At 36.4% G+C, this 18852-nt stretch overlaps 1 protein-coding gene across 3 annotated transcripts in view; it reads right to left on the bottom strand.

The window, feature by feature from the left end:
* The window catches only part of LOC131072438 (probable transmembrane GTPase FZO-like, chloroplastic), a 123968-nt gene that overhangs the window by 29352 nt on the left and 75764 nt on the right, over positions 1-18852 (bottom strand). For all 3 annotated transcript variants that reach the window (XM_058008595.2, XM_058008597.2, XM_058008596.2), the window contains exons 4-5: positions 15043-15240; positions 12307-12438 (exon numbers count right to left, since the gene is read on the bottom strand). In XM_058008595.2, the coding sequence (XP_057864578.2) occupies positions 12307-12438; positions 15043-15240 (330 nt within the window). The remainder of the gene's footprint in view (positions 1-12306; positions 12439-15042; positions 15241-18852) is intronic.

Raw genomic sequence — 18852 nt, 5'->3', positions numbered from 1 at the left:
TTTGGTTGAGATATCAGTTGATTGGAAAGAAATGATTACAACAGAGTATGCTAAGGATCCGTGGGCAACAGATTTGATAGAGGGCACTACCCAGGATGACAGGTATACAGTGATCAATGATCTCATCTTCTGTAAGAGCGGAATCTACTCAGTGCCTACTTCACATCTTAAGGTGATGATTTTGAGGACGTTTCATAATGTGCCAATGGCTGATCACCCAGGCTTCTTTAAAACATACAAGCAGATCTGGGAGAGGTTCACATGGAAAGGACTTAAGAATGAAGTTCTGAAGTATGTTAGAGAATCTCTAGTTTGCCAACAAAACAAGAATGAGCATACCTTTCCAGCTGGATTACTTCAGCCCTTACCGATCCCAAATCAGAAGTGGGAGAGTATATCAATGAACTTTATTACAAGATTGCCCAAAGTGCAGGGTAAGGACTGCATTTATGTGGTGGTTGACAAGTTGATAAAATTTGCACATTTCATTGCTATCGCAGCTACCTATACAGCAGCACAAGTTGCATAATAGTTCTTCAGGGAAGTATTCAAACTTCACGGAATACCCAAAAACATTGTGAGTGACAGGGACAGCAAGTTCCTGAGTTTGTTCTGGCAAGAACTCTTCAGGCTTAGTGGTACTGAGCTCACTCCCAGTACCAGTTATCACCCACAAACTGATGGCCAAACAAAAATAGTGAACAAATGGGTTGAAGGTTATCTCCGGAAATATGTATCAAGGCAGCAGAAGGCGTGGCTTAGATGACTGCATTTAGGTGAGTGTTGCTACAATACCATCTATCATATGTCTATTAAGATCATAGATGAAAAAATCGTCCAAAAATCGGCAAAATCGCGATTTATCGAGAGTCTATATTGCAAACGATTAAATTTTCCAAAAAATCACAAAGGATTTTTTTGTAAAAATCGCAATGTTTAAATAGATAAATTGCGATAAATGGGACAAAAATCTCGAATAAAAAAGTGATGTCGTTTTTTTTACGCAACCCTAAAAACCAAGTTTGTTTTTATTTTTTAACGAAAACGATTTCGGCAATTTCATTTTCCCTAAGCACAACGGCCGACGAAATTTGTGGATTGAGTGTGGATTTGAGGGATCATTATCTATCGACGGGAGTTTGTGTATATTCGATGGGATCAATGATTTAATCTTCTACCTGGTAATGAGTTTGTGGATATTCGATGGGATCAATGAGTTTGTGAATATTCGACAGGATCAATGATTTTAATTCTCTTTTGGCTGTCCCAAAAGAACATGAAAGGATTAGGAGAAATTTAGCCAATATAGGTCTTTGATATATGTGCATCTCTATTTTAAGTGACTGCTGAATATAAATGCAAAATTTTCATCGACATGTTCCCTGATGCATTCTAGTTTACTTCCTTAAGAGATGCACCAATGTTCTATTAACTACTGCGGTTTAACCATCAGTTGCACATGTAAAGAGGCATACCTCTTCAACTTGGCCTCAATTCCTTCCTCCAAAAAACCATGACTCTCGATCTCTAAAACAATGGATTTAGGAGAACTATAATTTACCCAAACAGAAGAGAATTTAAGGTTTTCTTGGATGGAATTTGTGTGCATATCTTATTACACCAATAACACATTTCTAAAATGATTGCTTTATAATTGGCTGATGTACTGCTAACTATGTATTTGAGTCAAACTATGGTTTCTATATGATGGAAACCAGTAATATGTTAATATGTTCTATAAATTTAATGTATGTGTGTGTGTTTTTTGAATATTTTAACAAATCATATATTTTCAAATGTTCGATAAATTTGCCGATTTATTACTGATTTTTTCCCGATTTTTCACCGATTCCCGATTTTTTTAAAATTTTAGGCCAAAAGATTTATTATCGATTAAGATTTTTTCATCTTTGATTAAGATGACCCCGCTCATGGCATTGTATGGGTATGAAGCCCCTATCTTCACGGATTTTCTTTCTAGGGATAGCAGAGTGCCCATGGTGAAGGATTTGTTGCAAGAAAGTCAGCACAACTTGAGGTCTTTGAAAGAGAATATCCAACAAGCACAAAATCAGCAAAGGTTGTATGCTGATCAGCACAGAGTTGAGCGCAGTTTCGAGGTAGGAGATATGGTTTATCTGAGACTCCATCCCTACAAGCAGTCTACACTTAAGAGAAGTGGCGCAAAGAAACTAAAACCACGATTTTATGGCCCATTCAGAGTTCCACGTTGTATTGGTGAAGTGGCCTATGAGCTAGAATTACAAGCAAGTAGCAAGGTTCACAATGTATTTCATGTTTCTAAGCTCAAGAAAGCTCTAGGACGCATGTGGTTCCATCAGCAAAGTTAAGTCCCCTAGATGAAGAAGGGAAACTAATATTAATTCCAGAGGCCATTATAGATACCAAGGAGAGGAGTAGGACAATCGGAAAGAGAGTTAATCAAAGAATATTTGGTCAAGTGGAAGAATTTGCCAATTGAGGATGCCACCTGGGAAAATGACCAGATCTTGCAGCATCTAGAATTGAAATTGCTTGAGGACAAGCAATTTTGGGAAGGGCGGACTGTAATGTCCCCTATCTAGCATGTTCGATAAATTTTGTCGTTAGCTTATTTTGCTATGGTCTCGTAGGCTAACTAGGACATCTAAAGGATCTTGAGGACGTTTGGCCTAGACAATTTCAGATTCAGGCAATTTCGAGGTGATTTGGTGTGGTTTCTACATACTATTTATAGGAAGTTAGTTATGAGCACTGATGGAATCAGCTAGTACACTTATTATTTTAATTTGTTAGTGGATTCAGTATTTTGATGAGTATCTCAGCCTTTAAAATCATTCAGTGGGTTAAAATAAAATAACGATAAGTTATTAATTAATAATGTTAAATTAAAGATTTAACTTTATCATTATTTTAATAAATAGGTATTAGGGTGAGTAATAAAGTGAAATATGTTTTAATTTTAAAATGTGGCCTTTATTATTTTGGTATTCACTTTAGGAGATTTAAAAGTGTTTTATTTAGTCTCACATTGCCTGGTAAAGTGGATTGAGCCCCTTGGGGAAGTTATAAAAGAAGTATTGTGAAGATAATTGGGCATGCTTGGAGATTTTATGAGTTTGCTTGCTAGAGATTATTTCTCAGAGGTTTGTGAGGATGAAATCCCTCATGAGCAACATTCTTCACTCTATTGAAAGATACAGTCTGCAGAATCACTTGGTGCTTTCACACATGAAGTACAGCTGTATTAATTGATCATTCGGAGTTCAGATTTAGAGGTGCTTGCACTGCATATCAACCAAGGAGGAGGTCGACTTGAAGGGACATTTCATAGAGATTGTTAGTTGTTGTTCTGATATTGCTGGTTGTCCCATTTTTGGCTGGGTCGTACCATGTTTGGTTGCTGATTCCAAGCTGGGAGCTGGACGTCTGAATTTAGAAGGGGCTGAGTACAGTTTGGGAGGCAGAAATAACTCTCATAAATATTAATATTTGCTGTTTGAAGACTATCCCAGCCAGTCATACCATTTTGAAGACATTTTGAAGAAGACGCCTAGGGTTTGGAGCTTGTTTAATGCAGATTTTGTGAACAGCAAGGACATTATCATTGCTGCATTTTGTGGGTATGTACTATTTAAATAATAAATGATATTTCTTGATTTGGGTTGTCATTATTGCGAAGAAAAAATTAATATTGTAGCCTGAATTAAAATCTGGAATTTTTCAACAATGTTATTTCTGAAGATATTTGAATATTTCTTTCAATTAAGTATAGAAAAGTTATATATAAATCTGCACTATATTTGTTATTGAAAACCACTGCAAAACACAACAAACACAATCCAAAAAAAAAAAAAAATCAGGCACAAACAAGGCTGCATATTACATCAATTTGCTTTTATTCTATCTTTTCTTTGCAACATAAAACATTCTAAATCAATGCCTACTAGATCTTTTCTCAAAGGGTACCAAGTTGTGGAGGTCCTTAATGTTGACACCAGGTGGAAGTTTCTCCACTTGATGCTATTGAAAACTTAATGCCAATTGGGAATTTTGTTATTGCCAAGAAGTGGAACTTTTAAGTTAATCTTGCCAAGAAGTGGAACTTTTGACACCAAGAAGTGATAATTTTGATAATAGGTGCCAAGAATTGGAAGTCTTGAACATGGCATGCCATTAGGAAGACTCCACAACTTGGTATGTAGTAGAGAAATCTCCACTTTTCATCAATGGGTTGGAATTTTTGAATGACTAACTCAAAACTTTAAACTTGTTTTAAACTTATTCCATTTCATATTTTCAAACATTTTGTCAATTGACTTTGATGAATTTTCTTGTTCATATTACCTTTATTCCTTCTAGATTCCATTTTCAAAAGACAAAACCTAAACCTATTCTAACAACCTCTTGCTTATCCAATCTACTGCCATTCTTTGAAAAAGGCAAAGAAAACAAAAAGCTACCTTGTACAAATAGAAAGTTTGAATGTCAAGCTTCTCTCCTCAATCCATGGAACAAAAAGTAACTTTTTTTAAAAATAGAAAGTTTGATTTTATGTTAGACACTACAACCATTGACTTGAATTTTGGACCATTTGTATTGGCAATTTATGCTTGAAAGATGACTCCCAGATATTATTTTGTCTCAATGAGTTGGAGTAGATTTGTCTTAACTTGAGTCCTTCCTACATCTATTTGGCATCTAAAACCATAATATTTCTTTTAACTTCACTCTATCCTTCCTTTGCTTGGTGTTGGAACTCCTTTAGGATTCAAAGCTTAATAATCTTTATGATGAATATGCTGCAACATCATTAGTGAACCAAGACAACATCTAAGGACTTGATTATTTGACAGGGAGAGATAGCATAGTTGACATTGATGTGACAAGAATATTAATAATCTCAAAGCCTTTTGAGTGCCAAAAATACATAATTTCTAAATAAGATCCAGTGCAACATTAGAAGATGTAGTTGCTACATTGTTTTTCTACATTTTTGTCATTTTGTATTTGTGATCATTGTATAAAGTTTGGGCAACTCATCGACTTGCAAGCAGTCGCAAGCTATATGCGCATGGCAAGTTCCTCATCAATAACTAGCTGCCAAGTTATTGGTGAGTAATCAATGATAAACCCACCAATAAATCACCAAAACTCATTAGTGTGATAGGAAAACTTGTAAGGTGGAAGAAAGACAATTCTTTTTTTTTCATTTTGTCATTTATGCAAATTATTTATTTGACATCGCATTGATTTATCAACTATTGGTTAATTCCTCAGCCTTGTTGGGGACTTTGCCCATAGACCCCAATGAGGAATGTTGTCCCTCAACTACTATCTCCCCCAAACCCCCACTAAAGTTTTAGAAAGCTAAATAAAGTTTTTTGGGGGGCCTATGTTTTCCATAGATGGAACTTGTAAAAACACTAAAATAGATTTGTAATTTATAATCACATGACACTATGATGTGCATTGAACTCATTTTTTGATCTATAATATCACCCCCAAACCCCCACTATAGTTTTAGAAAGCTAAAAATAAAGTTTTTGGGGGGGCTGATGTTTTCCACAGATGAAACTTGTAAAAACACTAAAATAGATTTGTAATTTATAATCATATGACACTATGATGTGCATTGAACTCATTTTTTGATCTATAATGAAAAAAAAAACTATTTATGACTTTGGCAGAATCAGTTTTATGCATGTTTTTAAAGATTATTTTACAAATTTATGTGGGGTTTTGTTGTGACGTATTCACACATCGCCCCATTGCAAATGGGGACCCCTACTTTTTGCTTTCTAGGGTTTGTTTTTCTAGGTCTTTTAGGGTTTTGTCTGCTAACCTTTGCATTCTGAGTGTTGCCAGAGGGATCACTAAGATAGTAGGCTCTGTTTTAGCTAAAGGTGAGTCAGTGGATGCTTCGGGTTAGGGTTTCTTTGAAAGTCTTCCTTAGGGCCTGGTTTTGCTCTTGTTGCTAATTGTGTCTTTCTTGGTGAGTGAATATCATCTCTGAAGGTCTGAGTTGGACAAATTTGGCTAGGACATGGAAGGAAATGAATCAAAGATCAAGACTAAGGCAAACTCAAGTGGAAAAGGAGGTGAATTAAGCCCAAAATGAGGATTTCGCTCCTGACCCTTCCAAAGGGTCCAGAGCGAATTTCTCCACAAGACACTCCACCTCGACCCAAGCTCTGAGCTAATCCTTTCTTAGGTTTGAATGAAGGTAAAAGCACTTGTGTAAATGAAGAAAAGTGAAAATGAAGCCAGGACTTGAGCTCAAGGAGGAATTTCGCTCCTGACCCTTCCAAAGGGTCCAGAGCGAAATTCATGTAAACCCTATTTTTCATTAAATTCTTGGGCTAGATGTCAACTTGGAGAGAAAATTCATGTGATCGTGATGGAAGGAGGCCTAATGAAGTTTGTCCAAGGTATGAAGAGGAGAAAATAAGTAAGAAATTAGCTCAAAAGGGGAATTTCGCTCCTGACCCTTCCAAAGGGTCCAAAGAAAAATTCACCTTTTCCTCTATTTTGCTCTTTCATATGGCCAAGTTTTGGATTTCTGAGGCGTACTTGAGGAGACTTGGATGCATGTTTGCCTTGGAGAGAAGGTTTAAGACTACAAAATGATGGAAATTAGCCTAAAGAAGGAATTTCGCTCCTGACCCTTCCAAAGGGTCTAGAGCAAAATTCTTGAAAACACCCATTTTCTTCCTTGTTGTGGCCAAGTTTTGGACTTCTATGGCATGGTTGCAGTGACCTTGAGGTGTTCTAGCCTTTGAAAGAAGTTTGAGGCGATGAAATGGTGAAAATCAACCTAGAATGGAAATTTCGCTCCTAACCCTTCCAAAGGGTCTAGAGCGAAATCTTCCATCTGACCTTCTATCTTGCCTAAAATGATGAATAGAGTTTGAAAGGACTTTGAGATTGATCAAGTTTGAGAGAGAATTGGATAAATCAAGATTTTCGCTCCTGACCCTTCCAAAGGGTCCAGAGCCAAAATCCTCATAACCCTCATTTCCTTCCTAATTTTGGCTAAGTGTTGGTCTCTTAGGCATGTTGGAAGGTGGATTGATGTGGTCTTGCCTTGAGAAGTCAATGAAAGCATTGAAAAGAAAGGATTTTGTCCAAGAATGGAAATTTCGCTCCTGACCCTTTGGAAGGGTCCAGAGCGAAATTTCCCATAAACCTCATTTCCTTCCTTGTTTGGACCAACATTCTAGTTTTGAAGTGATGGGATGTAAGAATGTGAAGGATTTTGTCCTAGATTGTGAATTTCGCTACTGACCCTTCCAAAGGGTCCAGAGCGAAATTCTTCAAAGCACCTATTTTCTCCTTGGATGAGGTCAAAACTTTGGTTCCTATGGCATATATGGAAGTGGAGTGATGTATTTTTGCCTGGCAATGTAGATTGGAGTTCAAGAAATGAAATATCAAGCCTAGAGTGTGAATTTCGATCCTAACCCTTCTAAAGGGTCCAAAGCGAAATTCCCCAAAACCACTTTTTTCCCTCAATTTTATGCCAAGTCTAGGGTGGTTCAAGGTGAATTAGGATTGGGAGTGTCCTTAGGTGTGACCTTGACTTGCTAGTGATTATCAAATTTGAAGGAATTGAACCAAACCAAGAATCTCGCTCCTGACCCTTCCAGAGGGTTCAAAGCGAAATTCCTAGGATCACCTATTTTCCTTGCAAATCAAGTTAAGTTTTAGGTTTTTATGGCCTAGATAGGAGTGAGGCGATGTATCCTTGGTCTTGGGGGTCGATTAGAGTTGAGAGAATGAGAAAATAAGCTCAAATCATGAATTTCGCTCCTGACCCTTCCAAAGGGTCGAGAGCGAAATTCTAAAATCCACCTATTCCTTTCATATTTGTGCCAAGCCAGGCCTAGACAAAAATGATAGAAGCCCTTGAGATTGCCCTTGAATGGATTGTTGTCTCCAAAAATGATGATTTTGGGCTAGAGGAAGAAATTCGCTCTTGACCCTTCCAAAGGGTCCAGAGCGAAATTCTTCAAACCACCCTTTTCCTCCTTGAGTGAAGCTAAAACTTTAATTCCTATGGCGTATATGAAGGTGGAGTGAGGTATTCTTGCCTTGTAAAGTGAATTGAGGTAAAGGAAGTGTAAGATCAAGCCTAAAACTTGAATTTCGCTCCTGACCCTTCCAAAGGGTCCAGGGCGAAATTCACAAAATCTCTTTTTTCCTTCAAAATTGTGTTAGGTCAAATCATTGGTGAGGGTGACTGGGCTTAAAAGATTGCCTCAAGCATGCCTTAGAGGGGTTTGTGAGTGAAAGAAGTGAGTGTTTTGTCCAAGATCAAGAAATTCGCTCCTGACCCTTCCAAAGAGTCCAGGGCGAAATGCTCAATTTCACCTAATTTGCTCATGATGAAGGTCATGTTGTGGATTCCTAGGCTTTAGAGGAGAGAAGACTAGTTTATGGTTGCCTTGGAAGGCATTTTGGAGTAGAGACATGATAGATTTTGTCCTAAAATGCAAATTTCGCTCCTGACCCTTCCAAAGGGTCCAGAGCGAAATTCTTAAAACCTCTATTTTGCCCCAAATTTACATCAAGCTTGGTGTTGGTTGAGAATGAGGGCATCCTTGGACATGTATCTAAGCAAGTATGGTCACAAAGTGAGAAGAATTTGAGACAGGAATGCAAAATTCGCTCCTGACCCTTCCAAAGGGTCCAGGGCGAAATTCTTATAGGGCCTGTCCCTAGGAAGGATTTTGAACGAACTTTATTTTAAAGTCTTCTTGTTGATGATTTAAGGTGAAAATGCTTTGTTGAAATGAATATGTCATATGTACTTAATCACCTTTTGGTTTATTTTGCAGATGGAGAAAACCAGTCCAGCATCATCAAGGGCGACCACTTCCAGTCCAGCATCATCAAGGACGACCACTCCCAGTCCAGCATCATCAAGGACGACCACTTCCAGTCCATCATCGTCAAGGACGTTCCACGGGCAAAAGGGAAGACTCAAGGTGCTTTGAAGCATTGGAAGACTCAAGGTGTTCAAGGAATTGCCAGCTATCTCCAAAGCCCTTCACTTCGCCACACTAAGGAATCACAAGATGACCAAGAAAGGCTTTGCCAGCACTCCCAGGCGAAGGTGTACTTCCGGAGAAGGATGACTTGACAATCAGGAAACTTCATCAGACACATTGGAGTCAAGGAGAGGTACTTCATCAGACAGAGGAGAATCAAATAAGATCAGTGCAAGGGTCCGTTGAAGAAGCAGATAGTCTCAGAGGAGTTAATCAAAGTTAGCTTCTCAACCTCATCAAATTGAACATCAACCAAGTTACAAGTGTCAGACAAGGTGGCATCCCAGTCATCATTCCTCCAGTTGGATTGGTCCACCTCAGCATGTCCAGATTCAATGTATCTAACTCATCAAGAACGGCACAAACTTCGAGGCACCTACCCCTGCTTCCTATTGGTCCTCACTCCTGGAATGTAATTTTCTAATTGGCTAAGGAAGTTTGTTGTAACAAACCCTAATTAGGGTTTCTATTTGCAATCCTAGCCATCAATTCTAAATCAATCAGAGTCGTCTGTTTGTAAAGGGTTCTCTATATAAAGCCCTGGCTCCTCATTTGTAAAGGTTAATGGCTAGCTAATAGTTAATAGTTGGTTAATAGAGAATAGATAGTAGTGAATAGTCAGAGAGTAAGAAATACTTAGAGTAGAATAGAAAGAGAAGGCAAAGATTGTTGCCAATATGTTATTGTAAAAGCTTTGTAAACTTCATTTAAGAAATGGTGAATTCTATGGGTCGATTCAACAATTTGCATGGTCTCTATACTTCTCAAATTTGATTTCATGTTATTAGATGAATGGAAGAAATGTGTATGATCGATGATGAAATTTGTATATCCATACTACTAGCAGTTTGTTGATTGCAGACTTGCCTTGTGTAGTCAACTGGAATCATTCAACTTAAGCTTAACTTCAATTCTCGCTTCTTCATTTGATATGCATCAGCCTGATGGTGTCCATGCCTGTAGCGGTGATCTGAACATCATAAAGCTTTCCTCAGAAGATCGCACTAACCTTGTGGAGATGGTCCTGGGATGTCAAAGCAAGACTTAGTTAGAATTTCATCAAAGGTCATTCATCGCTCTTACATTCTTAGTGTTGGAATTAGATCCTTCCCTCACCCTTATCCTTTTTTTCCTTTTTCAAAATCTAGGACCAGTAAAATCTCACGTTCCAGCAATATTCAAAGCAAATCAGACGCTCAGGCAATCGAATGTAAGTCCCCTTGTGATTCCAGCAAAATCACATCATACCGCAAAGAGCTTATCCACACATAGAGAACCTACATACAAGAACCTTGGAGTTGCCTCGATTGATCCTTCGGCGAGATCTTCAGCAGTCGGGAACTTTATTCAAGAGAGGATAAGGTACCTTTAGGTATTTTATTCTGTGTTCGCATGTGTACAAAAAACACATCAACAGGTTTAAAGTTTTGAAATTTTGTTGAGTTTTTTTTAAGTCTCAACTCTAAGTCAAATTTAAGGCCTGCTGAGTTTTTGCCGGCTAAAATTTTTTGAACTATGGTTGTAGCTTTTGAACCTTTTGTTGTACTTATTATATATGCACATTGGCAATGAAAAGTATAACAATGAAATTTTGATAATTTGTGTGTTGACTCTTGTGGATCGTAATTCAACTCTAAAGTAATGTCACATGGTTTTATAACGAATATGATTAAATGCATTATAATATGAATAGTTTAATTTTCCTGTACATTTTCAACTTTCTCTATTTTTTTAATTGCCATCCCCCAGATAAAGGCCTCCCAGCCCCTTCTGTCTTGCAAACAAGTTCTTATGTTTCTTAACGTCCCCATCTTAGAAACACCATGGAACATTGGTGACAATTTGTTAGCTTTCATGGCTATTTCAGATTTCTCATTTCATTACACAAAGACACATGTGTGCACACCCATATATATATGACCCAAAAGATTCCCCATTTTAATCTCATTCATTGTACAAAGTAACGATTTTGGTATGTTTAAAGTGGCTTGATACATATAAATAAAGAGGTTTGAGTTCAAATATTGCCTCTCTTATGTGATAATTATGTATAGAAGTAGATTTTGGCTGTAGTTTTTCTGTATTTTTCCCACCATTTCAAAATTACATATGTATCCTATGTTTGCAAGAACAGTCCACGTCCAACTAGCACAAATTTCTGAACTGTAAAATTTGAAAATATTCAAGATGCCAGATGACAATTTCTTCAAATTTAATATTTTTATCAGGTTGGAGTCATGTTTCAGAATTTTAAAGGAATAATAATACATGTTCTCGAGCTGTATTGCAGCAGCTCCACCCATAAGTGCTCAGCACTCAGGCTGCAATCAACATTTATAGCACATACCCATATTGTTGTGAATCTTATTTTCTCCAGCTTTGGAGACAAAGATTCCCATGTTGTATACCTCGACAAAACCTTATTTGTAATACAATATGATGAGTTAATTTTCTCATGACCTTATACTTGTTATGTGAAGTTGGAGTCCTACATCCTTAAGATTCTTGCCCTATATGTTATAAAAAGCTATTTGTGAAATAAGGCATTAAGTACCTAGATAGAAAAAAAAAAAAAAAAAAATTGTTAAAGAAAAGCTAAATTTAATGTTCCAAGTTAGGGTTGCTTCTTTGTACATATTAATAGAGGTGTCCTAGGTCCTTAAGATTCTTGCCCTATATGTTATAGAAAGTTATTTGCAAAATAAGGCATGAAGTACCTAGATAATAAAGATTAATTTTGTTAAAGAAGAACTAAATTTAATGTTCCAAGTTAGGGTTGCTTCTTTGTACACATAGAGGTGTCCATCCTCCCTCTGGAACTCCAACCTTCTAACTCTATCAATAAACAGTATTCCTCATCCTACTTTCCTACTCATATTTTTGGGTGCATTAAATGCCTGAGTCTGCAGCTACCCCCACCTAAACCAATTACAATCTGTGTTGTTCTTCACAATCATTTCTGTAACTCAATATCATGGTAGGTAGGGCCACTCTGCATATCGGGCACTTATACACTATCTTTGGAACCCTTTTCAATATTGGCTAGTCTTATGATTAAACACATGGGAAGTGGCCATAATGTAGGAGGATTATTTTATTGCTATATTACATTAATTTGAAAGAGAACCAACATTTTCAACAAAAGAAAATTCATAAATTAAGATTAAAGATAAGCAGATTAGTGGCATGAAAAATCAATATCAAAACTAAAATTTACTTGAAATTAAACTTGGAAGAAAACAGTTTGACCCACCTCACTTTCAGTCAATGGTCGGTCTGCTGATATTACAAAAAGCACCAGGTCTGCTCGAGGCAAAAACTCTTCAGTAAGTCGTTGTTGTCGCTTAAGAATCACATTTGCACCAGGAGTATCAACAAGGCTCATCTGTTTCGCCATGAACATATATTCATCCATACATATGCAGACAGTTATTACACTTAATGTAAGTGTGTGCTCAGACATTCAAGGCAAATATACAAATCATAAAACTGCACACTTCAGTATATGTTGTAATCACCAATTAATAAACGGGCAAATATTATACTGCTGAAGTAATTTAAAAATATTTTTATATATGTTTAACTCAATACAGTTGTTTTTGCAATTTTGAAAGAGACAATCTAGAACATATGTGTTAATACAAACAGGTATTGCGTTCGTCGTTTACATGTATGCATGTGCTGAAACAATCAAGGAACACATGCAAAGCATTAGACAGCAAACTTCAGAATAGGTTGTCATCACATAAAATGTATAGGTGTTGCTGAGATATACTCAAGGTATAGAGGATCTGTGCATGAAGATATGCACAAGAAACCTTGGATGCACATGACTGTCGGGGGAAAAGGCCTAAGGCATGCAGTGCCACACTAGTAGATTTGCACAGAAGATAAGGACACACAATAGACACAAGAAAAATGACGATTTAAGCACTAGATGGCATGCCAATGAATGGGAATTGCACAGATTTCAAGGATTGAGAGAGATTCAAACACAAGGATGAGACTGCCCAAAGATGCCAAATATCTAACTGAGGAGCCAAAGGGAGGGATCTGCTTGGCAGGTAACTAAGTAATATCTTCACATGGGTGATGTAAGCATAAAAATCTATGGTGCCAACATGAGGATGAACTAAAAACAAGGGATTGAAGAAGATCTCTTAGCTACATCTTCAAGGATGGATTCTCAGCTACAAGTCCAAAGGCTGAAGCTCAAAAGATGTCATGATCAGGGTTTGAGGTGAATGGAGAGACATGCATAGACTAACAAAAGGGTGTGATGATGCCAAGATTATGCCAGAATTAGGATAGGTGAAGGATAGATTAGTAGGCTAGTGGCATCAATACTACTTGGAATATAAATGAGAATCTAGATGTATATTAAGGACAAATGATGGAATTAGTTTGAGATTGGAAGCCAATCAGAAGGTTGCACTATAAATTGTAACTTAATGTAAGGAATATAAACACATATTTGGTTGTTGTTCAATGCTTATGTATGTTATCGTGCTTCTTCAATGTGTATGCTATGTGTGTATGGTTTTCTTGCCAGAGTTAGAGTCATCTTGTGCAAGTCTTGGCATCTTGACTTCATCCTTTCTCAATACCTCAACATCCCTACCTACTAACACATCTAACAAAGGCTCCTCGGGATCTACTCTGCCTCCTTGAGCTCCTAGGTCTTCTTGATCTAGGTATTAGGCCAGTGTAGTGACTACCCATAAGGCTATAGAAGTCTTCCCGTAAATTCTCATGATGTAGGCTGCAATTGCAAATCCTTTGAAGAAGGCTTAACTCAAACACCTGACATAGAAACACTACACCTACAAGCCTAAGGATCAAAACTCAGCTCCTACATCAACTCCTAAAAATAAAGGCACAAGAACATCACAAGTAGGATAATTGCCACGGCAATATCTCAAAAAGACTACTCCAACAGAGTCTCGAATAAAAGACTAAAAGGTGGCTCACACAACAACTACATATAATAATGAACTTTACAAACAGTCCAGAAGAAAATATCCTCAAATACTTAGAAGTCTAAATCTCTACCTATGTCAAGATCATCTCAAGAGTATTATTTCCTGAAATGATAATTGTTGGAAGGGCCTCTGAACCAATGAGCATTAGAAGACTGAAGTATAACAATTCAAAACAGTTCTGGGCAGTTTTTGAGGTGTAAAACACTTCCTCCCATTGGGACTTGCTCTACTTACATTGCCTCACTTCCACATTGAATATACAACCGTCTGTGATCATTATTTGGGAATATTCTAGGACCATCAGTCCCTGTAGCAGCTGTTGGGGCAAGGTTCAGAGTTAATGTTCATTGAATGTGCAGCAGAACACCAGAATTCCCATGGGCCACAGTTTGTATAATCTGGCCCGGCAGCATTGTCAAAATATCCAGTCCAATATTAACACAAGCTGGTACTGTGAGTTCAATCTATTTCCTGAATTGTTAATGAAATCTCTAAACCATGCCAATTGTTTGATGCAATGATTGCATATCCAATGAATGCTGAGTGTTTATGAAATTGATAATGCAAACTGTTTAACTAAATGCCTAGTCATTGAACTTGGAAAGGAAGAATGAAAAAAAATGGTTAGCAAAGCAGGGTTGTTCATTACAATTCCATGTAACTGTGTTGCTCAACTAATGAATTATCGTGTTCTCACTCATGTAATATAAGATTTATATCCTCCAAAAACTAATTATATACCATTGAAAAAGACAGCAATAGCAAAATTCCTAAATAATAGGAAATATCAGTGTCTCCTGTTTTTGTCATTTTATTTTTAACACTAGTAAATATGCTGTTTCATTCCCTATATTTAAGTATGCAGTCGTATATAATTAAAATCCTGAGTTAGAAACTACTAACATAGAACTCTTATGAGTCCAGAAATCAGAAGTTAAAACATATGTACCTTGTACTTGCAGGAAAAGAATATGAAAAAATATAAAATGTACATTTAAAGCACTAACTTGTTTTAAAATTGAAGCTGGAAGATAACGTATGAAATGTCCATCTGGATGTCTTTCACATCGTTCTTTCTCATCATTTCCCTCACCGGAGTAACACAAAACAGATATTTCATTTGTGGTTGGTACCACCCCTTCTTTCATATATCTTTTTCCTAGCAAGGCATTGATCAGTGTTGATTTACCAGAATTGAATTCACCCTGTGATTAGCAAATTCAAAAACTTCTATGTCACAATCTTATATAATGTATCAATGGCATAATAACATCAGAGTATATTGCAACCAACATAAATAATTAAGAACATATAGCATAAAAGATATTTTTTTTAAAAGGATATTACAAAAAAGGCTAAGAGCATGCATAAGCTATTCCCAAGTGAGATTGTACATCCTTACGTTTCTCTGTCTTTTTGATTTTGCCATGCCAACTAGTCATGCAAAGGACATTCAGATAAGGTTGTCAACTTTTTTTAAATTAAAAACTCTTCTAAACCAGACAACAGTGCTGGGAACCAAACAAAAATTATCATGGCATGGTTGGAAAATAACTTAATAAATCAATCAATTAATTGGCAGAGAACATCAAGGCTAGATTTTCATTTGTTATAGTCATAAACAATTAAAATCTGGACTATAATAAATGAAAATCTAGTATAGATAAGTTAATTGATTCAAATATAATTTACTAGCCAGCAACTCCAATTAGTATAAGGGTCATTCAAAAGTCTACCAGTATCTGCAGACATGTGCATGGACAATATCAAAAAAAATATCACCAAAGGACATGCAATTATTTGGATCTGCACACAAAAAATCCATTCTCAAGGTGTTGAAGTTTGTTCAGGCAATGAATACAAAAGAGGGCGATATGTGAGCTTAGATTAATCATTCTTATTCAATTTTAAAGAATTACTAACCTCACAAGATCATGACTACCAACAGGTTCCTACCATTTTTCACTATTATCCATAACTCACAATCGTAAATAACTAAGTAAACTATATTAGTCATGATCCAACACTGTTTCTCATGTAAAATCTTTACAGTTATATAATTTGTAAATATAACTATAAGTAATTAGATGTCAGTATGAGATTAGATATGCAAAGTATTAAATGCTCTTCCAATGACCCATTTTTCATAGTAATTCACTATAACTCACCTCTCTTGATCTTAAATACTCCATTTGACATGCACAGCATTACATGGGATCAAAACTAGAAAATTACCTTTTGCACAGTTTCAATCATAATCGCTGAGGCCTCCACTAGATAAACAAGACTTCTGAGAGTTCAGCCACCCCAGTATTATTCTGGCTCAACATAAATTAAGCATGGAAGTTTCCCCCAAATCACGCTCATGGTTAAGCAGTTTTCATTGTGGGGAATACTCTATGGTTCAGCATGATTCAAAACTAGAATAGTACTGGAACGGGTGACCTTTCAAGGATCCCTGGCTACCAAGTGCAAGTCCAGAAAGTCACAACTGAAGCCATGAAAAGGTTCATTTTGCTAGTTTCAGTCCCACCTCTTTAGCCCTATGAGTATTATTTGATGCATGAGAGTCAAGTGAATCAATCAAGTTCATGCAAGAAATTTCTTGTGAATCACTACTCATGAAAAATGAGGTTATTGAAAGAATAATCCACTATTATAAACCTTACCCAATCATTCCTGAAAGAATGGGATCTAACAGTGGTGAACCATGTGAAATCCCAATATGCATACATACAAAAGACTACCATTTGAATTTCAGGGTAAGTTCATGACCCTTAAATCTATAATTTTGTAAATTTATATGGATATAGAAACTCGGTTACATATTAACAAAGAAATTAGTGCCATTAGTTGTTTCGAAGTAGAAAACAAAGGCCTAAGCATTGGTGTTCCCACACACAATCAAATTACTGCTATTTAGAATTAACAGATAATGCCAAAAAATGGTTTTGACTCTAGGCTAACCATTGCCAATAATCTGATTACCATATTTTTTGCTATACTAGGACTACGAACATAATCTTGAGATAACTAAATAGCAAATAATTATCAGTGGTATCTCTTGATCTGTTACCAAATAACATTATGACTACCTAATGCATGATGAATGGTGTATATATGCTTTAAGGCTTCAATTATAACTCATCTCTTACACCGAGCACTTATATTGAAATGATACAAGCAAAGATATCTTGGCTTGATCATCAAATGATCTTCGAGGGCATCCTTGAACCGACCCCACGTGGAAATCAGAAACCGACAAGCTTGTCTACGTTGGTGGGATAGAGTATACAATAAAAAAAAGTTTTTTTATAAAGTTTGAGAGCTGTGGAAAAGATCCCTTCTTGTTAAGCAAGGTGATCAACTGCGAAGTCTCAAATTTTTGGATATAATCATTGAAATATCCCACCCCTTTGTGGATACTTAATTTTCTATTTTTTGTCTTTTTTTTGTTTTTTTCTTATTTTTTTATTTTTTTATTTTTGAGATATAACAAAATAAATTGCAGGAATTTAAAGACAAATGCTAGAGAACCTTTCTAAACACTAATATTTTAATTCACTTTACAAAGACTCAAGAACCATCCGAATTACATATAAGCAGATTACACAGCATGGCCAGGCTGGAATGAAAGTACAGCAGCTAGTTGGTATGGTACAGCCAGGCTGGGACTGCAAACAAGAGATTAATCTGCCCTGAAAATACCACTGATTATAATCGTCCTTCACAGCTGACAAACCCTTCAAAATCAGATCTGAAAAAACTCACAAAACCCTATGCTGGGACCATAAAATAGTATGGCCAACCTTGAGAAAGGTATGGTTGGGCTACTGAAATGATTAATGGCCTCCAATCTGCAATAAATTCTTCAATTTGCCTTCAAACAACTCTGTAAACCCCTGAATAACTTTGGAAATCTGAAACAATTATGCACTGGTATAATCTCTGAATGAGTTTATCAACTGAGTGCTCTTGGGTGATCTCTCACACCTGCAAACAATATCCTCACTGAGGTATTTCATCCTCAATAAGCTTGAATATTTAGCAGCAAACCCTTGCTCTCCAAAAAACTTCATCAATTTGCAAAATAATAATGAATTAATGAGCTCTCAAGAGCCCTTTTATAACCTTCTCGAAAATCCATGACTTGGAGGAAATGAAATGCACTTTTATAATTTCATTTCATCTCAAATAATCATTTAATATAGTTGGCACCACCATAAAGGCTTAATAAATGACTTTATAATCATTAAAAAAACTTATGCGACTAATACTCCTTAGATCCCTTAATATAAAGTCATTAATTTAATTAATATTATTAAAGTCGAAACTTAATAAATTAATATTAATCAATAACTCCAATAAATGCCAATATCGGAACATTTAATTAATTTTGCCAACTACCTAGTAATAGTCGTGATACCCTCCAACCTCCACATGACTTACTATAAATTGTAAGTAGGGGACCAAATGCTAAAGAGACTTACTAAAATAGTATGTACAAATGGAGCCTGAAAGACCTTTGGAAGGCAAACCATCAAAAAAAACTGAATCTCTAAGATGGAGAGTACTGAAATAAACAACCCTAAGGTTAGCCGAAAAACCCTAAATCACCCACAAAGGCCCCCCTAATCACCACATTAGCCTATGGGGACCACTGATAATAAGCTAACCTTTGAAAAATAACCAATACTTAGGAAGGCACAAAAATGGGGACATTACAAATATCTAACATATTCAAATCAATTGACCCTTAAAAGCAAAATAACTTGAACCTTGGAAGGACTATGCCTTACAAATGGAGAAACAGTATG

Source organism: Cryptomeria japonica, chromosome 8, assembly GCF_030272615.1.
Source record: "Cryptomeria japonica chromosome 8, Sugi_1.0, whole genome shotgun sequence".
Taxonomy (NCBI): domain Eukaryota; kingdom Viridiplantae; phylum Streptophyta; class Pinopsida; order Cupressales; family Cupressaceae; genus Cryptomeria; species Cryptomeria japonica.
This window is presented reverse-complemented; position numbering and strand designations above follow the sequence as displayed.